The following is a 27,764-nucleotide window of genomic DNA, read 5'->3' as shown; positions in this document are numbered from 1 at the left end:
GGCTCTCCTCTGAGGTGTTAAAACCCCAATCAGGGAGTCATCACCATAAATAATGCATCAGGCTTTCACCAAGAATCAGTAAAGCAAGGAGCAGCTCAGAAAAGTCCATTATCCCCCCATGGTTCGTAATTGGGCATTGTGATTAATCCATTTTTCTGCTATTCAGATGAACACCTCATAGTAAGAGTCAGTAATTACAGAATATTGAATAGGTACATGAATAACCAAAATGTACCCATGCTTTGAGTTGCTGCAGCAACTTGATTCCCAGAATCTTTATTCATGTTGAGATTTAAAGGTCCGCAACAGCGTAAGTGTAGCAGAGAAGTGAGAGATAGGAAGCCCAATTTTCAGAAAATCATGAGTGGCTAAAACCCAGAAGGCTCATGAGCTTGCTTGTACATAATCACATGAATCAGCTCACATTCAACAATTCATCAACATTTATTATCTGCTATGTGTCAGGCACAGCGTTAAGAACAGGGTATACCAAAAAAAAAGTTCATTATCTAACTGAAGAAGCAGACATATAAAAAGCCAATCATCTTGTAATAAGAAAAGTGAGACGTGTGTTAAGAACACAGAAGAAGAAGGAGTACTCACTCCCCATGACAGTGGAGGATAAATGCAGATCTGGGAAGACTGCTTGGAGGAAATGACCTTTGAGTTGAATCTTGCAGGTTAAGGAAGATTATTTTTCCAGAGAAGGAGGAGAAAGAGCAGCCCAGGCAGAGGGGCCAATATGCACAAAAATATTCAAAAGGAAGTGGTCTGTACAGAGAATTACATAGGGCAGGTATTAAAGGGCTTTGGGTCCTATGCTAGGAAAACTGGACTTTATCTTGTATCCTGTATGCAGCAGGGCAATATGGTAAGATTCTGAATATGAGCAGAGTTGTGCTTTTGAAAACCCACTGAGCAGTGATAATAAGGCTGGATTAGAGAAGAAAACCAACAGTTGAGAGGCTACTGTCTTACTGAGGGCAAAAGGAAAGACTACCTGCCTCAGGCACTGAGGCTGAACCGAAAAAGATAGTGGGATGGAATAGTCAGAGTAAAGGCTTTGCAGACATCTCAGAAGGCCATATCACAAAGTTTCTAATGATAGGTGGGGAGCGGAGGTGATGATGTGTTTAGCTGAGGAGGAGAAGCCTATCAAAGAGCTGGATAAAGTGTAAATGATACAGACCTCACTTCATGTATGCCACGATCCAGGGACTGTCAGGGTGTTTCCTTATAGCCTATGCCAACTCTGCACCATAAGGGAAATAAGCTCAAGTTAAAGGGGACTGAGGCCAAAGTAGTTACAGAGTGCTCTGAGGGCCACCCAGAACATACCCTGCCCATTAAGCCTGTGACCTTAGGGTTCCCACTGCCCTAGCTCTGAACCTCACTTATTGAGGGAGGCTTTGCTTACAATATAAGTAGCTTTATTCTTCACTTTTTCCTTCTTGTCTAACAATTCGAATGTCTTTCCTTATCTTTACCTTGTGAAAAAACACATTCTCCCACCATCTTTGCCTACCGCCAACATGGTCTCTCTCCTTTCCAAAGCATCTCTGCCCTCTCCACTCCTCACCCACTCCTATTCACACACGACGCCTTTTTAGAAGTAGCAAGTGTAGGGCAAAGGGCAGTGAATCGGAAGTGAGGGGCAGTCTGGGGTGCCTGGGTGGTTCAGTTGGTTACGCACTCAACGCTCAGGTCATGATCTTGAGGTAGTGAGTTCAAGCCCTGTGTTGGGCTCTGTGCTGATAGCTCAGAGCTTGGAGCCTGCTTGGCATTCTGTGTCTCCCTTTCTCTCTTACCCTTCCTCTCTCTCTCTCTGTCTAAAATAATAAACATTAAAAAAAATTTTTTTTTTAAAAAGAAAGAAATGAGGGCAGCCTGTGTTCCAAGGTTGTCCTAGCTGACCAGGTGACTTTCAGAAACTGCTTAACCTCTCAACCTCAGTGTCCTCTGTTATAAAATGGGGATATGAAATGAATACCAACCTTTGCTTACCTCACAGAATCATTATAAGAGGAAAAGAGATAAAGTGCTTGCAAACCAACAGAAGGCAGGAAAATTGCTACAGAATTATCTGGATTGTTGGGCACTACTGCCCACCAGACTGTGAGTTTCTTATGGGCAGGGACCTGGTTACCTTCATCTTTTAATCTGGAGTAACTAATTATTCCTAGTACATGGTCAGTGTTTGATAAAGACGTTGAACTACCAACAAGGACCACTGCCACCATCAACACACGCGCGCGCACACGCGCACACACGCACACACGCACACACACGCACACACGCACAGGTGTCCTCGCCTCTCTCCCCCACCATAATGCAGGCAAACCCATAATACCTCCGCTTTTGGAAGTACTGCTCTAGCCCTGGTGTATTCCAAAAACAGCCAGTTCCTGGAGGAAAACCAAGTGATTGTCACGCGCCTGGATGCCTCCACTGGGCACGTTTGACCAAGTCTGAATTCCTCCCCTTCTCAAGGGAAGTTGCTAAGAACTGAACCCCAGAATCCCTCTCCTCCAAGGAGCCCCAGCTGGGTCTTTCCTTACCCCCTCCCACCTTCGTGCCAGGCATGCGACGTGTTTTATTATTTTTTTTTTCTTTGCAAGAGCTCAGCCGCCTCTACTGCTGTTTTCATTGATGCCTTGAGCAGACCTGGCATGTGCAACTGCTGAGAAGGGGGGGGGGGAGCGGAGCCGCGGGGGAAGCAAGTAAAAATAGCCTGGCGCGCGCCGCTCTGCCTGCTCTGGACGCCTTTAACCCTGGCCAAGGTGGGGAGCTCAGCAGCCGCTGCTGCACACTGCTGAATCTGGCAGGGGTCTGCATTCAGACCCCGTGCAACAGCCGGGGTGCGGGGGCTTAGAGACCCGTGAAAACTTTTTTTTTAGAAACCAAGAAAGGCGGGGTGGGGGGGTGGGGGGAGGGGAGAAAGCTGTTTCTTGCTTCCAGCACTCCAGCCACCTGGCTGCAGGGACTGCTATGTGCCCACTGGTCCAACACTTTGCAGAAGTGCAGCCTTGACTCTGCGCTATTTTTAGGAACCTTTTCCGCGGGTGGGCGATCAGAGGGAGGAGTGTGAGGGGATTGGGAAGGCTAGCTTTCTGCTGTGAGGCTAAGCGCCTTTGCGGGTGGAGAAGAGGAAGTGTCGAGGGGACAGTAGGCATGCTGGCTTTGCCCTAACTCAAGGAGACAGCGTTAGCTACTGAATGCCCTACTGTTTTCAAGCCCTTGAGCGTGTTTGGTTTTCGAAATCGACAATTGCCAGATGCATGCTGCTTCTAATCTCTCAGAGAATGGGGATTTTGAAAGCTTTGCTGCCTATTGCTGTGGGGTAAGGGTTAGCTGCAGTTAAGACCTTACCGAAGAAGATCGGAAGGGTCTCTGCACCCTTTTGCATTCCATCAAGACAGAGGGACAATCCCCGCGCCACACCTCCATCCCCGCCTCACGCTGCATATGGGTAACCATATGTGAAATGTACGGCAGCCCCACCAGACACCCGGCTATTAATAGAGCCCGGGAGTTTGCTCTCTGTCTTTTTCCTGCCACTGAGTAAGGGATGATCTTCACACACATACCCCACTCCGCCCCCACCTCGGCGCACCGTTTCTCCAGGAAGGTAAGGGGGCTGCCCACGCTGATCCCCTTCGTGACTACAGGTGCCTGAAGCCTACGGTCTAGTCCAGTTGTAACGACAGCAGGGTCACTGCGAGGCCCGGGAACACGGCGTCCAGTCTTGGGACGCAAAACCCAGCAGGGCTCGTTGCGGCTCAGGGCCAGCTCGAGAGTAGAGGAAGGGCAAGCTATTGGGCTGCCGAAGGCGGGGGGCAAGAGCGGCCTCCCCCAAAGCTTCTGCGGGACGCGTGTCTGTAGACCCATCTCTCCCCTGCAGCCCTTGACGCTCAGCCCCCACCCCGCGCGAGCTCGGCCGCGCCAGGAGCGGGCGCTGTCCCTGGTTCTGAAGGCGGCCGCGACCCGCGCTCCCTCCCCGGGTTTAGCGCCCCCGAGGCGGCTCCAGCATCCCAGGACTGCAGATCGCTCTCCGGCCCACGTCTGGGCGGGAGGGTCTGCTGGTGGGGCCCGAGTCCCACCACGCGCTCGGGCTGGCCCCACCGTGGCCCGGAGCTCTCCGCGGTGCGGCGGGGACCGAGAGCTGGGGGACTGACTCGAGCTTGAAGGGTAAAGCTCAGGCAGCGGCTGGAGACGGTCAAGGCGCTGCAGGGAGCAGACCTGGCCCCAGGATCATCCACCCCAGCTTTGCACAAAGCTGGACCCCTAATGGAAGCCAGACGAGAGGGCAGGGGAGCGCTGCTGCCCGGGGTTTGGGACTTGGGGAAAGAGAAGCGAGCAGCGGGTGGCAGGAGAGGGAGATGGGGTGAGAGCGACTCTTTTGCATTTTCAAGAGGGAGGGGACCTGAGACATGCACTGTCTTTTCCCCCAACACACACACACACACACACACACACACACACACACACACACACACGGCCAGCAGAAGCAAGCGGGATGGAGCTGGGGAAAGTTTGGCACGAGGTGCTGAGCAGCGGCGGCGGCGGCGGCGGCGCGGTGGTCCGGGGGGGGGGGGGGGGGGGGGGGTAGGGGCTGCCGGGGTCGCGGGGAGCCCCGGCTCTCTCGCCTCCTTACCTCGGTGTTCTCGGCAGCGTTCTCCGCCATTTTCCTCCTTAGGAGCAGGCAGCGGGAGGAGTGTTTCATGCCCATAAGAGCCAGCAAGGGTTTGATGATACAGAGATAGTAGAGAAAGAGAGAGCTGGTGTAGCTTTAAAAGAGAGAGAGAATGGGAGGAAAAAAAAAAAAAAAAACCCAACCCAGCCCCTCTGCTGGAGCGTCAGCCGATACAATCAACTACGGTTGAGTCTTTTCTGCAGTCTCCACTTTGTTTTATTTTCCTCCCTTCTCATCTGCTCCGGATTCCTTCACACAGTTTCAAGTTCCTCTCGCGCACCCGACCCCCTCCCCGCCCCTCTCCGCCCGCGCTGCGGGCTAAGCTGGAGGGAGGCAGCCCCGAAGGCTCCGCGACAGCGGCGGCGTCTCTTCTCCCGGCTGCTCGCAAAGTCCGGCCGGCCGGAGGCAGAGCCACCAACTCCTCTCAACTTCTGCCGATCCGCTGGGCGAAGCAACACGCTTCCTGCGCGTCTCTCCTAGGGGCTGAGCCGGGTGAGTGGGGGCGGGGTAGGAGGTTCGGTCGAGCGGGCGGCGGCTGGGCGCAGACGGAGGGCCCCCAGCGCCCCCGGGCCCGCCGCCTCCTCCAGGCTCCAGGGGGGTCTTGGCCGCCTCCACTCCCAGGCGCTGTGGACAAGTTGCGCGCGGGCAAAGGGCTCCGCGGACGATGCAGGGCCACGCGGGAGACTCGATGAAAGCAGGCGCCGGAGCTGGGTTCTTGCAGGTCCTTAGACCCCGGTGTGCGTCCTCCCACCGAGGACAAGCTCTGGACACGACTGGGCCATCGTTACCTCGCCCCCATCCCACCCCACCCCCAACTCCCCAGATCCTCTGTCAGTTCTTGGTTCCTTCCTTGGCGAATTATGGTTTCGGGAGCGAAGGGGTGGGTGTCTGGATGAGGGAGGGTCCTTAACTCCTTCAACTCTAAGGCTAAGTGTGCTATCATCTCCCCTTTTCTTCCACTGTCCCTGTCCAGGCACTTGGGACTCCAAGCTTCTCTCAGGTTGAGAGGTTGGGCCAAAGGTTCAGCCAGAGGTGGCTTGGAAGAGACCATAGGAGAAAGTCAACTGGATGAGCCTGCAGTCCTGCTCCCCTTACCTTAGTCTTCCCTAGCAGCCCCCTGCCCACACATTTCTCTTCTCCCTCCTCACCCCTCCCCCATGGTCACCAGATTTTGAAGTCCTTTTATGGGAGAGAGGGAGGATGTCACGTACCCATTAGGATTCTCTTGATCCTTTTTTAAGGGAGTTTGGGCGGCAGCAGGGGGTGTGAATTTTTATACAATGCATTCCCGTCTTCACTTTGAGAGCTTCTTTTTCTCTGTCTTACTGGCCATCTGTCAGGCGGGTGGGAAATAGAACATGGGGGGCACTCTGTCTCTCCCTCTGCAACAGACCACTCAGGCTGGACTCCTTCAAAGACAGCTGCACTTTCAAGCTTTCAGCCCACAAGTCAAGGACAGGGACCTAAAGGATGCTCCTTGAGCACCCTGGCTCTCTTCACTTCATCCGTGTAGTTACACAGGGAGATCAGTTCTGCATGCATGCCCTATTTGTTTTATCACCTTTGACAGCCAGGAAATGTGCGCCTGGTTGTCCTCAGCTAACCTCGGGGTCCATTGAAGAAATGGACCAGAATCTAAAAATGCCTCCATCACCTGGTCCTAGGGGAAAGAGAGGATGCATTGCATTAAGTGGAGGAGGGAGAGGAGGAGGAGGAGTGGAGAGTAAAAAGAGTGAAAAGATCATGGGCAACAGGCTTGAGTTATTGGGCATGTATGCATGTGTGTGCGTGTTGTGTTTGGGAGAGAGACTATAAGGAGAGACTAACTCCTTAACCTTTTTCTTACTCAGACCACAGACCTTGACTAGTGTTGGGGGTGAGTAAGCAGAATCTTTGGCAACACCTACCTGGTCATCCGCCTTCCCTTTCACACATGCAGAAAGCTCTACGGGAATGAATGAGATGAATCTAAAGAATGACTTTTACCCTCTTGAACTGCATTTTCCCAAAGCAGCTTTCTCAGAAACAAAAGATTATGAGGCATCTCATCCTCTACCAAGAGTCTCAGTACTATTACAATCAGTGAAAATCAGAAAGGAAAGGATCGTCACGGCTCTTTGGTCCAATCCTCTCATTTTACCAATAAGTACTCTGAGATCAGAGAAAGGAGGCCATTTGTCCATGATCCTTCAGCCAGCTGAGGGAACATCTGAGAGAAGCTCCCCAGCCTCCTGACTTTCAGTTCTACACTTTTCCCCCACCCTACCCCACACTGTTTCTGCCTGTGCAGTGCATCCATTCTGTGACTAACCAGGGAGGAGGGGAGCGGAGACAAGCTCCCACCGAAATAGGCTGCTGCCTGTGCGTGATTATGTTGCTATGAGAACCTCAGTGGGTGTGTTTCCTCCGTTCTCTGTTGAAATCTTTAGCTTGGCTTGGCTTCTCCCCAAGCACAGACACGGCTCCCTTTAGAATGAGGAGTGGAGAGGCTGAGATGGAGAGCTACATTCTCCTGGCAAGAGTTTTCTATTCCAACCCCCAATGCAGGGCCAGCCTGGGGCTGTGAGTGGAGACCATAGGCCACCAAAGTGGTTCCATAATGGCTGGAGTGAGTGGTCTTGAAAGTGTATAGTCCAGTCCTCTGTTGAGCCACTTTGGAGCAGAGTTGTTCTTGCTATATTCCCACCCAATTTAAGCAAAAGAATTGTTACTTTAAAAGACTAAGTCTTGTCTTGTTACACAGCAAAAGATTACCTGAACACTCATATCCTAGGGTTGTGAGAACTGATGATGCATGAACAGTGTCTAGCAAATAGTAGGCATCCCCACTACCTCACTATTTACAGGAATTCAGTCTTTCGCCGTCTCTTTTTCATAAGTATGTCAACACAATTTTTACAATATTAAAAGAATTTTGCAAAGAATTCTGTTAGATGCCTAGCTCATTAGTAGGCTTGACAACAGGCAGCAAAAAGTATTGGACTGACCATTGAGGAACTCTCAGTTTAGCTACCTTGAATGCGTCGAAAGTGTATAGAACTTTCATAGAAGCGCTTTTGAAGGGATTTAATGGGAGGCAAGAAGATACACAGGATGACAAGACATACAAGGAGTTCACTAAGATGTAGGTTAAATAGTCTAGAATAAAATGCCCTACCAGGTAAAGATGTCTTAACGACACATTTTGCTTATGTCTTCAGTGCAACAAAATGTATTGAAGAGTACATGTAAAGTGCTTAGGATAATGCCTGGCTCCTGGGAAGACCACAAATGTTGTGTTAACATTTGCTAGGCCCTGTGCAAGGTTCTGAGTCAAACTTTAGGGAGGACTTACTACATGCCAGAGATTTATCTAGACTTAATGAGTCTACATGTCAGTTCTTCCAACAACTCTTTTTGGGAAAGTACTGTTATTATCCCTAAAAAACAAACAAAACAAAATAAATGAGAACACAAAAACACAGAAACTGTCCCAAGTGGTAAAGTCAGGATTCAAATCTAGTATGCTTTATTCTATAGCATGACCTTCAAGAGGTTAACCAGATTCTGTGAACAAGACCATGGTTCTCAAACTTGGCAGCAAGGTGGAATCATCTGAGGAGCTTTAAAAAGTACCAGTGCTTTTCTTCAACACCCAGAGAGTATGATTTAGTGAGACCTGGGCATCAGAATTTTTTTTAATTCTCTAGCTGGTTCTGTTGTGCAGCCATGGTTAAGAACAATTGGACAAGGATAGGTGGAAAAGATGAAAGTACCCACAGAGAAAGAAGGTCTCTATGTTATAGAAAGGGCCCCCCAGAACTATAGGAACCTCCCACAGTATAGAAAGCTCCATCTCTAACACAGAAGTTCTTGAGAGCCACAAAGTTCTTGAGCGTGAAAATGTACTGATGATTTATCCAGCATGAAAAGGTTGGAATAAGACTCTTGGGAAGGGCTATAATTGGAAAAGTTATCTGCCTTTGCGAGATGCCACACAGAAGTGAGTTTCCTGCCACTGGAAGGGTTCAGACTAATTATTTGGCATAGCTGTTGCAGTGGAACTGCAAACCCTAGGTGGAGCAAGGCCTCTGAGGTTCCATTCACTCCATGCTGCAACTCCAGAATGGTCTCCTTTCATTTCTGAGCCCTCCAGGAAGTGAAGACTGTGTAGTATCTCACCTTCAGGAGGTAGTCAGCACTGCCTTTGCTGCTTCCCCAAATCCAGTGCCCCTGCAATCAGGATGCAATCTCTAACTGTCTGAGAAAGCCTGGACTCTGGCTCATTCAAATGTGGTTACTGCAATGAAAGGTGTATAAGACATGTCCTGTGGTTTCCCCCTCCTCCTTCTAAGAGAACCTCACATGTGGCCTGGGCTCACATATGGCTAAGGCACGCTCCTCAAGAATCAGGCCACGGCCGTGATCCATCACCACCTCATGGCAGCTAACCCAGCAGTGTTCTGAATGTCTTCTGGTCCAGCTGGGAGCCCAGCCAAGGCTGCAGCAGCCAGCTAGCTACCTGGCGGAGCCTCCAGGCAGCTCCACACCTGGGCAGTTTTCCTGTACAAAATTCTGCACAGTCCTATTTCTCTCTAATCCAAGGCCCAATTATTTCTTACACTACATCCCAAAGAAGAGCTCGCAAGAGTGTCCCCAATATCTTCAAAGTCTAGGTTTCTTTTGCTTTTTCCTTTTGTTGTTAAAACCAGAATGTTCCTTCTCATTCTGGTAATATCTGAGTAAATTAATGCATTGTTGTTTTGTGCTGGATATGAAGACATTTGGTTTGATTATTCTAACAATATCTGAGGGGTATTTTCTTAGTAGTTCTTTATTAATAGCTTAATTCTTGATGTTTTGTGCCTCTAAAAAACTGAATACCATCATTACCTGCCTTTATCTTGGGGTAAGGAGGACTTAAAAGACATCTAGATTTTCTCAGTGGCCTATGATGGAACCACTTCTTCAGAGAGGTGGAAAGAGGGAGATAGTAGTACAACCATAAAGGCACTTAAATCTTCCTTCTAAAGTGCTATCACAACAGAAATTAGTTTTTTCTTCTTGCCAGAAACTGTATACTCCACTCCTTTCTTCCTTTTCAAATCTTTCATAAAGGGTTACCTTTTTCTGGAAAGTCTCTCCTAAGTCCTCCAAAGCTAACTAGGAATCAATTCAGTGTATCCAGTGCAATAATTCAAGACACCTTTACTTCTATTAGCCCTTACATTAAGTACTATGATCCAAGCACTGTGCTAGGCATGCTAGACTAGAAGATGAAATGACATATCCCTACGCTGATGACACATTTTCTTCCAGGAAGAGTAGTTGGTCAGGTCCTATCAGGGGTTATATGGATTGGTTCTAATAGGTTAGATATAGCTATAATCAATAGTTTATAGTCACATAAGTCTTACCAAAAATAAAGTATCTATTGATATGGACAGGGAGATCCTTGAGGTTATAGGGAAGCATAGTAGCTTCCATTCAAGTAACTCTGAGGACACATTCTCTACCAAGATTCCAAAGTTCCTGTGTGTTTCCAAAACTTTTATGGATAAGAAATGGTCAATCTTGCCTCCCTGCCAGATGTGTTATACACTGATGTCACTTGGAGCATAACACAGTATGACCTGCCCTAGAAGTCTGATGTCTGGCGTCTCAGGTATAGATAGCCCCACCTGAAAATGCACAGTGAGTGGAGACAGTTAAACAAAGCTGCGCTTGATTCCATCTGTTTCCTTCCTGTATCATTTAACCACACTGATCTCTTTCTTCTCTTCCCAGAAGAAAAAGCATGGTCTTTGTAGGCTTACAGATCAGTAGATTAACCTCTCCATTTGTGTGAAAATGGCTTAATGGTGATCTCTCTGCCAGAAAGCTTGTGACAATAAAACGAGCCAATGTAGATGAAACACCTAGCATAGTTCCTAGGAAATAGTGTTCAAATGAAAGTCCGTTTCCTTCCCAGCATCTCATCACACAAGACCATGTCTACCTATGTGAGAAAGACACACAGTGTGATGTGGAGAAAGAGTGTCACTGCAAAGGTCAGCAGACTAGGAGCTCTAGTCCCAGCTCCATCATTAAATAGGTTGGTGGCTTTGAGAAAGCCCCTTTTACCTCTCTCAGCCCATTTCTTCTTCTTTAAAAATAGGGGTTTACATGAGACAAGCCCTCCTTCCCTTTTATGCTTTGTCATTTTATGTGTGGCACAAATTATGAGTCTGACTACATCCAAATGACAACAAAGACTGGTCACATGCATCTCAAACCAAAATGCAACTCTAATGGCCAAAACAAAGACTGAAGAGTAAAACAATGTCTCCTTCCCACTTGTAAGAGAGCTTGAGTAAAAAGTTACATTTCTGCTCATTCCAAGAACTTACAAATGATACTTGTAGGTAACACTCATTACAATGTTCACTCCAGTGCTGGGCCGTGATTAGAGATTACCAGAGGTCAAAAGGAGTTCTTTTTTTTTTTTTTTTTTTAACAGTACTGCTTGATTCTAGCAGCCTCGAAGACCACAACCAGTCACTATAATGGTCATCACGTCATATCTCCAGCACTTGTCAAAGGACAGAGTTCAGCGTGTAAACCAATGAATTTCTTGACAACGCAAACTACCTGGGTGTAGTCAGCATAACCTCATCAAGTCTCAATGACCTGTATCGATGCCCAAATAATGCAAATTGGCAGATTATCCAAAAATTGCTTTTCTTTGACTCATTTTAAATATCCAGATACACTCAAATAGAATTTCTACCGGTCTCATGATTCTTGGTTTCAAAGCATATTCAAATTAATGTGCTGTCCCACAGTACACAATAATGGTCACAGATGATGGTCCAGAAAGCAGCCAGGTATGTTGCTGGAGAAGCCAGCCACAGTCGTCCTTTCTGCCAGAAACAATCCACTCTGTGGCTCCTTCATCTATGGGAGAAAACAAATCAATTATCACACCTAACATACCTGTCTGGGTCATGGATTGTTCAAGTTATACCACAGGAAAAAAATGCATAAAGGTTAAGTGACATTTTAAAATCACACTGCAAGAGAAGAGAGACTTCAATTTCTTGGACCATCCAGCTAACCACTTAATTCAAATGCAGCTGTGGCTTTCCAGAGGGAAGGGCTTCCCTCTCCTGGGATGGAAACACTGCTTGCAAAACTACGAGCTATCTCTTGTGGATGTTGTTCTTCTCCTAGGCCCTCCTGAAAGGGAAAAAGAGCCCAGTGACCTCAGAATAGTGACTTCAGGCCAAGTGTCCACTCCAGGCTAAGCACTGTGCTGAGGGCACTCTATACACTACCCCCACTGAGTTCTCACACCATCCCTAGATGTTAGTTGCATTGTTATCCCTGTTTAATAGATCAGGAAAAGACAGCTCAGAAAGGTTAAAGAGCTTGCTCAAGTCACACACCTAGTAAGGGATTGAATCCTCAGAGCCCATGTCTTTCTGACTCCACCAGTGGAAGAAGCACAGACCTCAGAGTCTCACATACCTGGTTTTCAATCCAGCCGTAAATTTCCCATCTGCAAAAAAAAAAAAAAAAAAAAAAGGAAGAAGAAGAAAAGAAAGAAAGTGGACCTGGTAAAACCTACTTCAGGTTTGTTGTAAAGTGACTGACCCAGAATCAGGCTCATCGTAGACCTCAATAAATGGGCATGATGGTCACATCATGTGGCCGGATGTGACCGACTTAACTCAGCAAAACTGCATCTGCTGCTATGTTACTCTCAGCCACGAGTACAAGTATTAAAAAAGTATACAAGTACAAGCCACCTCCAGAGGCCAGAGTATCTGTCAACCTGGCAATGGCTCTAGACAGGGTACCTCCATCTAAATGGCAGCTATCAACCTATATTCTTGCTGCAGTTCTTACTGTCACATCTGCTTAGTAACTGCCCTAAGTGGTGTCATTCTGGGTGGCATACCTTATTTGCAGGTATAGGGGATGTTGCTTTTTTTTTTTAACTTCTGGAAAATTCAGCCAATGCAGTGGGCAAATCTGCCATACAACTACATTAGGACTTAGTTAATGCATCCTGAATGAATGTGGGATTAATTGCAAGAAGGAAGGAAAGATCCAGCACTTTAGCAGGTGGGTGGTGGATTGAGAAGGGAGAGAACGATATCAAAAGAACTTCATATATATATGCTCTCACTCTTTTCCAACCTGCAAAGATGGCCTTTATTTATTTTTATTTTTTTTGGAAAAAAAATATATATCTGTATTTTTTCCTCCTGATCTATAAACCCTGGGTCCATAAGGCCTGGAAGTTTCAGGTTATGCCTTCTGAGAGGCTCTGAACAAACCAAGTCCACTTCCTTATGCCTCATTTTGTCTCTAGTTAATACAAGATTGGGCTTCCTCCTTCTTTCTGCTAGTTGAATAATGGAGTCCATGACATTGTTTTCCTTACTGCTCTTTCCCAGACTGAGTTTGGAACAAACTTTCCAGTCTTATAGAATCATCACCTAAATCTTGGTGGATGAGAAAGAGGGAGATTGCAACAGTGAGCTACTGGACTTTTCTCTAACCAGGGCCAAGGGCTCCTTTCACTGGCCCTAGATCAGAGGTTATTTGTGTCTACTGGCATCTCAGGCAGGGTTCAAATGATATAAGAGGAACTCCAGTATAACCAGGCCACTCCAGTTCCTCACACTAAATAACAATTACCCAAACTTCCCATTCTTGGCCCCTCTTTTTTTAAATTTTTAAGTGTTAATTTGCTTTTGAGAGGGAGAGAGTGCAATCCAGGCGAGGGGCAGAGAGAGGGAGGGAGACACAGAACCTGAAACAGGTTCCAGGCTCAGCTGTCAGCACAGAGCGCAACGCAGGGCTCGAACTCACGAACTGTGAGATAATGACCTGAGCCAAAGTTAGATGCTTAACTGGCCAAGCCACCCAGGCGCCCCTCTTTGCCCCTCTTTTGACAGGGAATCCCTTTACCACCCTTTCCTTTTATAAAGACCCTCCCAAGGGTTTCTAGGAGACTCTGTAGAACCACATCACATGTACTCACATTGAGTCTCTTCCTCCTCTTCCTGCTCCTCCTCTTCCTCTTCCTTTTTCATCTCTGGCTTCCCTTAGTCAATGTCCAATGACTTTGAGGTTGCTTTTAGGAACCTTGCCATTGCCCAAGTTGACAACATCCCTCATGAGGATGCTGATAGCTGTACCAAGGCTAGTCTTCCAGCACTTCCAGCAACTTCCAGATGTCATCAGAAGCAGGAGCTGACTCAGCGAGCCCCAAAGCCCACTCCTTGCACTCCAAGTCTCTTCAAGCCTCTTAGAGAAGCAGCCCCTTCTGCTTCTGGTCCAAACTCTTCCATTGTTCTGCAAGGGCACAAAGCCCAGTGTCAGGGGCGAATGCCAATGACACACCATCCCTTCTGTTGCTCAGTTTCTTCCTCTTCTGTCTTCCACACACAAAATAGTAGTACAAACTCCTCCATTCTTCAGCCATAAACAGAAGTGCCCACGATGGTCAGTCAACTCCTGCAAATGAAGCCTTGGGGGAGGGCCAGGGACCTGGCTCCAACCAAGCCGGGATGCCCATTACACGGAAAGCACTAGGCTGAGCATCTTCTTATTGGAGATGGGTGTGGGCAGCACTGTCTTATTTGTTCATGCTTTGTCAAGGAAATTTCTCACCGGTGTGTCCGGGCCATGTTCTTCTATATTTAGTTGGATGGGTAGATAGTAGCATTTATGGAATGTCTACAATAGGGGGGACCCATTATCACATCAGCCCCAACTTTGTCCTCCAATTTCAATGAATTCCATAATTTCTCTGTGTCGGCTTCCCCTCCATCATATTACCACACTGTTGGTAATTAACGCTCTTGGGGAAACAGCCCTTGAAGTTTATTAGCTATCAGCTGTTGGTGCCTTCCCAGAGGTATTTACATTGCAAAAGGAGAATCTGGAAGTCTATGTCACCTCCAAGTTACAAAAGAATGAATCTCTAATGGTGGAAGGTCAAGCAGCAGTGACAGACTGGTGAGAACAGGATTTGTGGAAAGTCATCCTGCCCTTTTTAAAATCATTACACTTATTTCATTCTGCTCGTCACTAAGTTGTGGCCTGGCCTACAGGCTGCAGAAAAAGCATGGAATTCCTCGTGGGGAGGGACAGAAATAAAGTACTGAACTTGAATCAGGAGACTAAATTCTAGCTCTTGTTCTGTCACGAGTTGCTGAAGGCCCTGGGGTGGAGAGCTGTCAAGACAGAGACCCCTGAGCAAAAGGAGAGGGTGACTAAGGTTTTTCCCTGCCTTCACAACTCTTTGTAGTTCTGGTTTTCATCTATTCCTCTGTAATGTGAGGAGTTGGGACAAGCTGAATTTGTGGGTCACTTTCAACTCTTTCAAGCTATTATTATGAACACTGTGACTGGCATTCAGTGGAAAGATGCTGTCCCCAGGAAAAAGTATTAGGAAAGCTTGTGTTTCAAGTGGCAGTTAGACCCTAAGAATAAATACCCAACCCTACCTGTATTCATAGTTGTTTTTCTTTGGAAAAAAAAAAAAAGACAAGTTTTAAATACCACCTTGAGGAGTTCAAGTGCTCATGGTATCTTAGTAGGAATCGTTTGTTTTAAAACATTATGTCCAAGGGAGACTTGCAGGGAAGTTCTGTCCAGCTGCAAGTTTATGGAGAAACATGTCAGCTAGGGTTATCCAGGCACATGGAAAGGGCAGGCTGGTGAAATGCATCTGTGGACTGGGACTCCAGGCTCTTTGCAAGGCAGCCATAAACAGCTGCCTGTTCCTCCACCACCTTCCTCATCACACTTCTTACCCTCTGCCCCTGCTATCATAGTTTTCTCTGGTTCCATTCAGATGCTTTAAAGTGGCATATAGTGCCTGAAGCATGAATAAAAACATCTGAGGGTCTAACCTGACACTAATATATAACATATAAAAACTCTCCACAGCAGGTTCAAGAATCAAGCAATCTTTTTTTAATTTTTTCCCTAGGCAAGGATGGCATGAGGTCATGTGCACTCAAAGCTCTTTAAGGAATGAGAACAACTCTCAGGCTGGTCCTGAAGTCCAGTGAGTCTTCAGGGGAGTGACTTAACCTTTCTTGGCAAATAGCAAGTGAAACACAGGAAAGCCTTCCCAAGAGATACTAAAATAGCTACTTCTTTAAGGTTTTTTTTTTTTTAAGCAGAGAAGAGAGTTATCTGAGGAAAATAGTTTAAATTCATGCTTAGGGCTCCTGGGTGGGTCAGTCGGTTAAGCATCTGACTCTTGATTTCGGCTCAGGTTATAATCTCACAATTCGTGAGTTCAAGCCTCGCATTGGGCTCTGTGCTGACAGTGCAGGGCCTGCATGGGATTCTCTCTCTCCCTCTCTCTCTGCCCCTCCCCTGCTTGCTCTTGCTCTCTCTCTCACTCTCAAAGTAAATAAACTAAAAAAAAAAAATGTTTTTAATTCAGTACCACCTGGAGCTAGGGGACAGGACATGTGATTTCAAGGGTCCCCTACTAAGTTGTACAATCTAAGATTATAATAAAAGGACAAAAATATATTAGCCAAGTTCCTAGGGCTCTTCTGAAGACCAGTGATTGAGCATGGCTGCGTCTTAGCCTCCCTTCAATCTGGAGAGTCAGGGAGAATCACCAGACAAAGGCTCATGTGGGTGGAGAGAGGATTAGGCTCCAGAGAGGGCCAGGCCTAACATCGAATGGGAGAAGATGCCAGAGAAGCACAAACTCACATCAGGAACATGAGCCCCACTTGCTTTTCTTAAACATAATTATGCAGGGGATATAAATTTGAGGGGGTGGGGATTATAATAACATATGAATTTTTGAAAAACCTTCCAAACCCTTCTCTGTGGAGAGGATCCAGACCACTTCCCAGTCAGAATCTGTTGTGCCTTGGCTCAAATTCTGCTGACCTGTGGGGCAGCCCCATATGCCCCTCTCATGCCCACCAGGAGGCTTCCTGAAGCAGCATTTTGTGGATTCACTTAGACTTCTGGTACCTACAGCCTCCTCCAATAATTGTTTTTAGTTTCCATCCCAAGGTTGTCAGGGCTTCTTCCTGACTGGTCTTCCCCTTACATCCAGGAGAGCTGGCAGTGTCCCAAACTGGGGAGAGCTGGGCAAAGTTCCCAGAGGCCCAGGCCATGCTTATCTCTGCTCAACTGGACGTATACCAGATGTTCTGAGTGATTTAAGCCTGCCATTGTACTGCTTCCAATCAAACAAAGTCACAGAGGCATGTTTACTGCGACCCAGAGCATCAGTCTAGGGAGAGAGTTCATTTCCCCAACCTCATCCCCTCTGAACACTTAATGGGATGGATTTGAGAAGTAAGAGACAGAAAACATTTAATGGGATGATGGCAACCCGTAGCCATAGGTCTTCAGGCTTCAGAGACAAAAGCAAGGGCTTGGATCAGGATTGAGAGGAGATTGCCAACATGGCCTGCCCAATCGGCACGTTAATACCATTAATACAGTGAACGTACACAGGCAGCTCAGCTCATACCTTCTGGATGGGGCATTTGCTTCTATTTAGTCAATTGTCTGTGAAGAGAACAGATACGTTCCCTCTTCCTCCACCAGATGCAAACTAACTGAAACTGCCCTTGTCTAAGACAGGAGTATGTGCCATTAGCAAAAAGTAAGTCCTTGGCTCCTATTCCCATCCCACTTCTATTTTTCATGACCTGTAATGATTTTTATAGAGGGAGCCAGTAAATGGTAAACTGTTTGAACTGGTTAGGTCAGAAGTGATATACACAATCAAATGATAATTTTCCTGGGTATACAATTCCAGTTCAATATCTTCCCCACCCTCCCCAGTTTTGTGCATACAATTCCACTGCCTTTTGCATCTAGCATTTCTACTGAGAAGTCTGCTGTTGTTCTCATTCCATTTTTTATTCCATTTTAGATTTTTTTCCTTCCCTGGAAGTTTTTTCCTTTTCTTTTTTTTTTTTTCTTTTCTTTTTTTTCCTTATCTTTCCTTCTTTCTTAAAAAAAGAAATTTTTTTAAGTTGCATGCCCAACATGGGGCTTTTGATCTCAAGATCAGAAGTCACGTACAGAAGTCACATACTCTCCTGACTGAGCCATACAGGCACCCCACTCTGTCTTTTATTTTTTTCTAAATAGTTTTCCTTTAACCTTATTATTGTGATGTATCCAGTTACAGGTATTTTCTCATTTGTCATCTTTGAGTCTTGAGACTTATGTTTTATACTGATTATTTTAAACCTTCTGGTAAATTTTATTGTATTGTTTCTTTTCTATTTTCTTCAACTTCTGAAACTTCTTGTAGACAGATACCAAAATATCTGAATATGCTCACCAAATCTCAACTTTTCTTTCCATATTTTAATCTCATGATCTCTTAGGCTGCATAAGAGAACTCCTCAGTTTTACCTTCCAGTTCACTAATTTACTCTTCAGTTATGTCCACTTTGATGATCCTGCCCATCTGTTGGTTTTTAAATTTTGTGAACATTTTTAGTTTCCAAGGTCTTTGGCTGATTTTTTACCAACCCATCAGCAGTACTTATTCCAAAATCTCCAGAAAAGTCCCATTCTGCTTCGACTACTAACATTTCCTTGGGTGTGAACTTTTTTTAACTGTAGTCAGCACTTCTTTTTCATGTTATTGGTTTTCCATACATTTTTGGTGAATCCTACATACATGCTCATTTTTGTATCAGAAAATGCATGTTAACTTGGTCAATAGAGGGAAAGAATAGGATGTACTATGGGGCAAGTTTTACTTTAGCTTTTCCAACATATGTGAGGGAAGATGCTTACTGTTTGTAGAGTGAGCCAGTAGGGAGTACAGAAGTAGAAATCCTTCTCCTGAGTTATGTTGGCCATCTGGAGCACTACTCTGCCTCTCTGACCGAAACAACCAAGTGATCTCTATTACTCACTGTCCGAAAGGGGCCAAATGTAGAGGTGTGGAGGGAATCATCTTCCTGGCAACCCCAACTACTTGCCTTGTCATTTACTATAGGCTTCTTTCTGCCCCATATTTTCTATTTTGAGACCAGGACCCCATTTTTTAGGAATCCTACATAGCATATGGAGTTGTGGCTTCCTTCATCAGATCTTGACTACTTCCCATTCTTCAGGGATTCCTCAGTTTCTGACTTACCAAAAATGTTTTTTCTTGTTTTCTAGCGCTGAATGTATTTTAAAAATATTGGCATTTTGGGCGCCTGGGTGTCTCAGTCGGTTAAGCTGTTGATTTCCTCTCAGGCCATGATCTCACAGCTTGTGAGTTCGAGCCCTGCATCAGGCTCTGTGCTGACAGCTCAGAGTCTGGAGCCTGCTTCAGATTCTGAGTCTCCCTATCTCTCTCTGCCCCTCCCCCACTCACACACTGTCTCTCAAAAATAAACATTAAACATTTTTAAATAAAATATATGTTATTTCTGTGGAAATATTTATCATTGCATATGGGAATTTGGGACGGAAGGGTGAGATTGCCAATTTTGCTTAATCCTTCATCTTAAACAAAGAGACGTGATATGTTCTCAATAAAGGGTTATTGGTTGAGTAAATGGACTCTCATGCTCCACTGTAAGTTTTATTTGAAAATTTTCTACCTTTGAAAAACTGTTGATTAATTGACTAAACAATTGCCTTCAACCCGCCCCTCTCTCATTTTAAGTGAGTGTAGAATTTGGCATCAGATGGTAGACTCTTAACCAGGGCCTACTGGCATGGCTTTTCTTGCCTTTACCTATTATTCCAGATCTTTCAAGGATTGGTAAATTGAAAAAAAAGGCCCTAATGTTTTTCATTAATAACAGATGCCCACATGAGCTAATAACCATTGGTGGCTCCTGATGTTGAGTGCAACTTTGTAATCTTTAGAAGTATTAGTAAAATTTGGATTCTAGTGAAGAGGATGGGCCTTTGACAGTGTAAGGAAGAGATGAAACCAGTCTTGTTCCTCCTCTGCCATTGAAGGACACATAGAAGCTCAGGGATACTGCACCATTTTATGTCATCTGAGTGAAAGCCATGGTACAAGTTTCCATCCTGCAATTCATGCTCACAATCCAGGAGGCACTCACAGCCAGCAAATGCAACATGGCTTCCTACAGAATGTAGATGGGCCCAAGCCAAGGTTCTGTAGAATAAATCTCTACATGGGGTGGCAGGGTAGATGACATAACATCACATATAAGCTCATGAAGAGTTATATCATAAAGAGGCTCCACTGGAGAGTTCAGTCTACCCCTTCTGAAAAATGTAGCCACTTCTTCACAACTCACTAAAGCCCTGTCATGTCCTTAAGGTCTCATTAAGTTTTATTTCCATGAAAACTTTCCTGTGGCCTTCCAGCTCACAGGGAATCTTTTTCTTTCTTTCTTTTTTTTTTTTTTTCATTTAAACATTCACAGCATTATGGACAGTGTCACTGACTTTGACATCTCATCTTATAGAGTTTTGTCCTACTTAGCCAAAAGTTACATCCAACAACTGTGATTATGCAGAACACAGCTTAAGGGAAGAAAAACACTCTCAGAAAAGTAAGGAGAGTAGTTATCGCATTGTCTATGCAACACTCCAACCACCAAGCCAAAGTTTATTACCCTTAAGTTGAATATAAAGTTAAGCTTGCTCATTAAACAAAAATAGTTCTTTTATTTCTCCAGTCAATGTTCAATTCTAATGGTTACATCCAATTAGGGTACAGTAGTGGCTAGAACTTGACAAGAAATGACTGCCATTGGTTTGGAAGAAAGAAGCACCAACAACTAGAAAATTTGGGGGGACATTTAAGGAAAGGTCAAGTTAGAACCAAACCATTACAAAGAGATTAAATTGTGTTCTGTGAATTCTACTTTATAAGGCAAAAGAGATTATCCTTTTAAAGACCTCCATCAAAAGTGTTTGAATAGAATGTTTCAGAACATAAAAGCTATAAGATTATCTGCTGCAGGAAAAGCCAGGTACAAGGGGCACTCCATGTCCAAACCAAGTGGAATAAAGAAACTCAAGCTACTTCCTCCTTCTGTGCTGCAGATGCTTAACCATTTCCTGGCCGTGCCTCTTGATTTCTCAATTGTAAGATCCAAGACGTCAGGGTTACACCTTCTGTTCACTTCCTTCTCAATGACTGCCCCCGTGCTGAACACGCAGAAGATGCTTATGCATGCTAGTTGAATGAATAAATGAATGCATTCATGCATCCATGCATGCATCTAAAAACTGATCCTTTCCTCTTTTATTTTTAGTCTCAATGCCTTTCATTATTCTCGAGAACGATTAGGAAGTGGCTTTTAAAAAATAATTTTTGAACTAATAATTTTGAAACCTTGTAAATAAAGCACTGCAGCCCCACAGTGGTCTCTACCCCCTTTCCTTTAGCTTTCTCTTCACTTCCAGCACTACTCTAAGGAAAATTGATTCTCCTATAATCAATCACACTCTAGGCTCACCCTACTAATATAAGCTCTTATGGAAAGAAAGACAATACAGGATGTTGATTCCCTTAAAAGTCTTGCCTGATTTCTCGAAGGCTGAAGCCTTGTGGGCCCAGCTCCTGAAGGTCCCTCTTACCTCCACCATCTGCTAAACGGACAGACTTGAAGCCTAGTACCTATTGAGCTGCATGCTATGCCGAACCTGCAAACAACCCTAAAACCTGCAAACAGCCCCAGATGCTTTGTCAGACAGAAAGTGGAAAAAATAGGAGGCTTGCCATCAGTGCCCCAGGGAAGTCATCCCGCAACTGGCTATTCTGATTGACCCAGCTGTGGAAGCCTCTGCCTGAGAAGGCTTCTGGCAGGAGCCCATTCAATCTGCTTCACTTCATGACTTCTCTGCACAGCACTGAGCAAAACTCCTGCCCTAATAGAGATGGGGGAGGAAGAGAGAGAACATATGTGTACTAATAAGGGGCCTCAAGCACCTGTGGACCTTCTATATAAATGCAAACCAACTCACAGATACTTCCTGCTTCCCTGTTTATAAACCTGCCAGTAGCAGAACCTAATCCAAGCAGAGAATCAGACTTCAAAGAAATTTTCCACCCTCAGGTAGACCAGCTGCTTTAGTCCTCCACTGCCCCACAGGGGTCCTCATTTCTCTCACTCCACACAGCTGAAAGTTTGTCCTTTTTAGAAGCCTCTGGAAAAGCAGCTTCGACCTCCCTCATTCACAAACACCCTGACTCCTAGCAAGAAGTGTTGATGTCTGCCTAACCTATACAGCTATCACTTGTAGCTGAAGCTCCTTTCAAGGTGCTTGGCTCCCAGTAGGGCCAGAAAATATTTGAATCTCTGCTCTAGAAACTCACAGTGTTGTGCTGGGAGAGAGGATAAAGGAATTTTTATTAAAGTCACTCTTAAGACCAGGTACCCAAATGAGGCCTTCCCTCTATAAAATTTCTTAGATTCTTAGTAGACAAAACACATTCATCCTAACCCAAGCCCAACCCCATTTCTTAGCAGATTATCAGAAAGCCAGCTTTAAAAGCTGACATGGAAACGTGTGTCTAAAAGGAGAATCTAAGGCACAAAATTCATCAGTCTTTAGCCCCTTGTCCTCCACGTACATCATACACTTACAGGATGTGGAAGAGAGTGAGCATAACAAACAAGAGTGTCCTGGGGACACTGGGCTCTCCTGGGAGAGGGGAGCTCAGTGGATGCCTGCACCTTCCCCTCCCCAGGAATCAGTAGCCTGACACACTGCTGGGTAGGGCAGTGAGGGAGGCAAGCCTGTCCCACCAGTATGGCTAGAGAGAATAATAATGCCCTGGCTCTTGCAGGACAACAGACAGGGTAGAGGGACGGGGGTGTCTGAAGATTGCTTGCAATCTATCTCCACTTCTATTAGAGATCAAAAGTAATGAATACTCTGGTAATTTCTAACAACTCAGGAGATGGTAGGACTCTACCATGCTAAGGGCTGGCAAGCAAGATCAACCCACACCGTCAGGCAGAAGAAACCCCCAGGGGTCTTTCTAACTACAAACAGGCAGGTTCACTCATGAACTGATGGGAAATGACATTCAGGGACATTCGGAGTTGCCTGGAAAAAGATTTTGAAACAAAAACTAAAACCAGTTTCACCGCAAAGGTCAATCCTTGCTTAATAGTCCCTGGGGGCAAATATCCACAATTCTGCCAGCTAACCGGAAGAGGAAACCATGCATTTCTTCCAGGACTTTGCTACACCTCCCCTCTCAAATTTCTCCTGTCTCCCACCCCCAATGCCACCTTTCATGACCAGTGCCACTGCAGTGCCTCAGCCCAGGACCCTCCATGACTACTAAGTTTGATTTGCACAAAGTAAGATGAAAACCCAGTTTACTCATGACTACAGTTCCCTTCCCCCAGAGGCCAGGCAGTCTGCAATATGTGATGAAAGTCACTGATAAGCTAATTCTACAGGCACCTGCTGCCGGGGACCCTGCCCTCAGGGAGCTTACAATCTGATGGGCTGACAACACCTGCTCCCAAGAGGAACACAAAAATAAACAAGGATGAGCATGTTATAAGCAAATCGATAATGAGAGTAAGAGCTTGAATACCACCTGGCTAGAGTTCCATATTTAAGTTTGTTCATTCAGCAAATGTTTACTAACAGCCTGGTGTGCCTGAGGTATTATGTAGGTACTAGGGATGTAAAGATAAGTAAGACATGATCCCTACCCTGGAGGAGGTACCTTGCAAAGGGAAGAGCATTTGAGAAGGTAACTGTAAGACAATGAGGTGCAGGCCTTGACAAGAGCTTGAAATGACTGCTTTGGAAACATCTAGGCCCAGCAGCTAGTCTTGGTGTGCTCAGGAGAAACTTCCGGCAAGGAATCCTAATGATTATGACGAGTTATTCAAGCAAAGAGAGGAAGGCGCTGAGGCGGGCACAGAACTGCAGACAGTATAAACTGGGTGGAGAGGTGAAAAGGAAGCACAGCATCTTCTGGGGAGGACAGCAGCTCAGGAGCTCAGGATCAGAGGGCATTGGGTGTAAAGCAGACAGGCACCAGGCAGAGAGGGGGAATAAATACCAGGCTCCATGTGCTGTATGCCTTTAATGAGCAAGGTACTTATTAGAGATAAAAAGACAAGTACATAAACATAGACATGCATACATTACTTCATTTTATCCTCACAGCACCCTCTGAAGTAGGCACCATCATTATATATATATGAACATGGAGGCACCATCATTATATATATATGAACATGGAGGCACCATCATTATATATATATGAACATGGAGGCTTATAGAGGTTAAGTAACTTAGTCAAAGTCACATAGCCAAAATGCTGTCAGGATTTGAACCCAAGTCTCTCCGAGTTATCCTGAGTCTGTCCAAGTCTGAACACTAGTCATGCTCATATTACTACCGGATGTGAAGGGTCTTGGACACCCTGCTAAGGAGTTTGGACTTTATCCTGAAGGCACTGGGGAAGCCCTGAAGAATTTCAGGCAGGAGGATGTCATGAACAGATTGACATTTTAGGAAGTTCATTCTGGCAGCTGTGTGGAGAATGGATGGGAGGGTGGTCTGCACACCAAGACAGAAAAGGCAGGCAGAGAGGCTGCTCATAAATCCCAGCAAGAGACTATGGGAGTCTGGAGGACAGTTGTGCAGTGGAGATGAAGAAGATGAACCCCACAGGGAGTAAGAAGGTAGAATCAGCTGAACTTGGTGATGGGAGTGGGGAAGGGTAGAAAAGAGAATGAACCATCAAAAGCAAGCAGGAGGAGCAGAGAAAGCACCCACTGGGACTGGTCAGGGCTGGGTCTCAGATAATGGGTAACTTGGCCAGTTGGGTGATTGGAAATAATATTTATCACAAAAAGGAGCAGAGGAGAGGAGTAGATTGGAGGGGCAAGGGAAGGAATTCTGTTTTGGGGGAGCAAGAGGAGATGCCTCTCCGGGAGGTGGCTGTCCCATCTGGTCCTCAGGAGGGACACCTGCTGGGCCTTCCATCCAGTGGGTAGTCATCGGCATCACAATCGCATTTGAATTCTTGAAGAGAATCTGCTCACCCAAGGAAAAGTTATGTTCCAGAGTTGCAGAGGTAGGCATAGAACTCTGGAAAACCCTAATCTTTAAGTGGGATGAACAGAGGGAGAGGGTCTCAGGAAGGAGAATGAAAAAGACTCGCTAGAAAGATAGAAGGAAACCCACAAAGAGTCAAGACAGAAGACTGTATCTCTGGGGTGGAGCAATCAATGGCAGCCCACTGAGGAACCTCAGGTCCGGGAGACCTGAGAAGTAGTGTCCATTGGGTTTATGATCCAGAGGTCAGCAGCGATTCCAGCTGAAGGGGTTGCACACGGCACTTGTGGAAGTGTGATCTATGAAAGCAGACAGTGACAGTCGGTCGAGAAGTGAATGGGAGGGGAAGCCTTAGAGATAATAAATGCAGACAACACTTTCAAGAGCACTGACTGTAAAGAGAAACAGCGACAAGGCCATAGTTTCATAGAGACCTAGGGTCGGATGAGGGCTTTGTCATTTTATCAAAAGAGCCAGGAACATGCATGTTTCAATGCTAATGGGAGACAGATGAAGAAAAGCCTAGGGCTATGAGAGGAGCATCCAAGGAAGAAGCTCACTGAGGGTCGGAGAAGGAATGGAACTCAATGCTGTGGGTGAGTATTAGCTTTATCCCAAATTGCTGATTGTCATTGTTACGGGAGGAGAAGCCCAGGAAGAGTGAGCTGGAGGGGCCAGAGAGTGAGTGAGGTCTTCCCTCATAATGGAACTTCATTTTGACTTTGAAGTACAAAGTGAGGTTGCTGGGAGTTGGGGTGGAGACAGATGAGTTGCTAGGAAAGAAAGCTAAGGTGGACGGGTGGGGGTGGGGGGAGGGAGGAGGGCTTGTGACAGCTTTTGTGGGCCCGCACATAAAGCTGGCTGGGGTCCCGGGAAGGGTTCTGGGCAGGCAGCAGCATTGGGTACTAAGTGCAGATCAGAAATCCCGTGCCAGCCTACATGCAGGAGGCTGTGTGACCTTTAGCTGTGGTAGGGACCCCTCCCTAAGGAGAGAGAAAAAGAGAAGACTTCAAGGTCACCTAGATATGCACCTAGGTGCCTACACCCTCCATGACCTTGTAAACTGAGACAACTTAATTAGACTATGTTTATGTGTGTTACCACGTATGGGAGACAAAGAAATAGAAAATGTATTTTTAAAGAAATCTATGCCACGTGATGTGGGCCACTCAGTTCTTTGGGCAGAGCGGGCACGAATAAAAGTTGCGTCCTGGAAAGAAAAGCCTCGGTGTCATGACTCTCTGTGCGAGAATCCTGCTACACGGCAGCTGTGTGCCACGCCAGCTAGGAGCAGAGCAGACATCCAGCAACACTGAGTCAAGGTCGGCTCTTTTCCAGCGGCAGACAGGGGCAGACAATGAGCCCAAGGAATGGAAGCAGCGCAGCAGTGGTTGGCACAAATGTGTCACGGAGAAGCAAGTGATGGCATGAGGGGCCTTCTTGGGGGTCTTGAGAGGAAATGGAAAGGCTAAGTCCTTGATGCAGTGAGGCCTCAAGGTCACAAGGCTGACAACCACCAGGACCAGAAGCTGGGGTGGAAGAGACCCCAGCATATCAGCATTAAGAAGCAGAGCAGTTCTGGGTAATGAGGATAAAGAGGGTGATTTTGACTGGGAGTGACGGACACTGGCAATTGCAACAGCCTTGTCTCTCTACCAGAACATAAACAGGCAACAGTCACATCCGGCAAGGCATCACAGCTGGAGCTGCTCTGGGAACTTAGTGCCTTTCCTGCCTGGAACCTCCCTTTCCTACCGCCTCTGTGTGCATTGCATTACAGACTCAGACTAGAAAACCTGCGTGGCAATGAGCTGGCACATGTTGGGATTCCAGGAGCTGCTGCATCTTTGATATGGGTGAGGGATAGACACGAAGGAGAGGCCTTCCTGGCCTCCTCCGGTCTGAGACCGCCCTCCCAGCATGGCATCTGCCTCCCACCCCAGGGCCTCCTGTTCTCAGATCCAGCTGCCTCCTGGCTCTTGGGCTTTTGCCCCCAACCTGCCCCACAGACTTGTTCTCTGACTAAGTCTTCATTTGCTCCGTGCAAGATGTTGGCACTTCTGGTGGCATTACCCTCATATTGGATGCTGGTGTTCTCTAGCTGGTTGTCAAAGGCTGGATTTGTAGCCTAACCCTGTTAGAACTGGTACCCGAGTCACAGCACAGCAGCCTCGCTAATCCCCCGGGAGGTGGAGGTGAGACAAGCAGCTGGCACGTGGACTTGCCCATTGATTTCCCAGTGCGCCTGTGCATCCATGTCCACATGTGGTGAATGGCCTGCTTCTACCCTCCAGGCCCCTTGAGCTGGACCCAGTACCCCCAGCTCTTGGACACTTGAGCACCCAATGTCAGACCCTGTGCTAGGAAGTATATAGTCACTTGGACTTCCCAAAGAACTTTGACGTGAGCATTATCCTAACCTTATAGTTGAGGAAAGGGAGGCTCAGAGAAGTTAAGTAACTTGTCCCGTTGTGTCACAGCTTGCAAGTAACAAAGCCAGGATTCAGAGCTAGGCCTTTGTTCTACCAAAGCCAGAACCTCAGCTTTCTCTTAGTCAGTCTCCCCTTGAAGGGCTAATGGCAAATTCATGTTTTCATTTACATACATTCATTCATTTATCAAACATTTGAGCACTTACTAAGCTCAAAATACTACCTCAGGATTTAGAAGCATTAGGTTTAGTATATAAGAGGCAAAGCTTCAGGGTGCCTGGGTGGCTCAGTTGGTTAAGTGTCCAAATTTGGCTTAGGTCATGATCTCACTGTTTGTGGGTTTGAGCCCCGCAGTGAGCTCTGTGCTAACAGCTCAGAGCCTGGAGCCTGCTTCAGACGCTGTGTCTCCCTCTCTCTCCCCTTCCCCTCTTGCACTCTCTCTGTCTCTCAAAAATGAATAAATGTTTAAGAAAATCGTTTTAAATCAGTAAATAAAAGGCAAAGTTTCAGATGAGCTGTGGTGTTGCTATCCAGGGGCACAGTAGAGCCCATTTCTTAGGACAACCTGCAAATCACCTCCTATAGCCAGAAAGAGCTCTGCAAACCTTTCTAGTCACCCTTTCTTTTCT

The 27,764-nt window shown here is 46.2% G+C and overlaps 1 protein-coding gene and 2 long non-coding RNA genes across 4 annotated transcripts in view; 1 reads left to right on the top strand and 2 right to left on the bottom strand.

Annotated features, from left to right (window-relative positions):
• PRMT8 (protein arginine methyltransferase 8) overlaps window positions 1-4,794 on the bottom strand; it is a 96,415-nt gene extending 91,621 nt beyond the window's left edge. For both annotated transcript variants that reach the window (XM_039236347.1, XM_039236348.1), the window contains exon 1: window positions 4,655-4,794. In XM_039236347.1, the coding sequence (XP_039092278.1) occupies window positions 4,655-4,729 (75 nt within the window). In that variant the 5' untranslated portion in view covers window positions 4,730-4,794. The remainder of the gene's footprint in view (window positions 1-4,654) is intronic.
• An 84-nt stretch (window positions 4,795-4,878) lies between these two features.
• LOC120234475 overlaps window positions 4,879-27,764 on the top strand; it is a 69,136-nt gene continuing 46,250 nt past the window's right edge. The window contains exon 1 of the long non-coding RNA XR_005529104.1: window positions 4,879-5,185. This is a non-coding gene — a long non-coding RNA (uncharacterized LOC120234475). The remainder of the gene's footprint in view (window positions 5,186-27,764) is intronic.
• LOC120234474 lies at window positions 10,942-15,794 on the bottom strand. The gene is made up of 3 exons (XR_005529103.1): window positions 13,707-15,794; window positions 12,100-12,212; window positions 10,942-11,608 (listed from the first exon to the last, which is right to left on the bottom strand). It is a non-coding gene; the product is annotated as an uncharacterized LOC120234474 (long non-coding RNA).

Source organism: Hyaena hyaena, unplaced genomic scaffold (assembly GCF_003009895.1).
Source record: "Hyaena hyaena isolate Hyena2069 unplaced genomic scaffold, ASM300989v1 scaffold_108, whole genome shotgun sequence".
Classification (NCBI taxonomy): Eukaryota; Metazoa; Chordata; class Mammalia; order Carnivora; family Hyaenidae; genus Hyaena; species Hyaena hyaena.
Note: the sequence above shows the minus strand (reverse complement) of the source record. Positions and strands in the feature narration are given on the sequence as shown.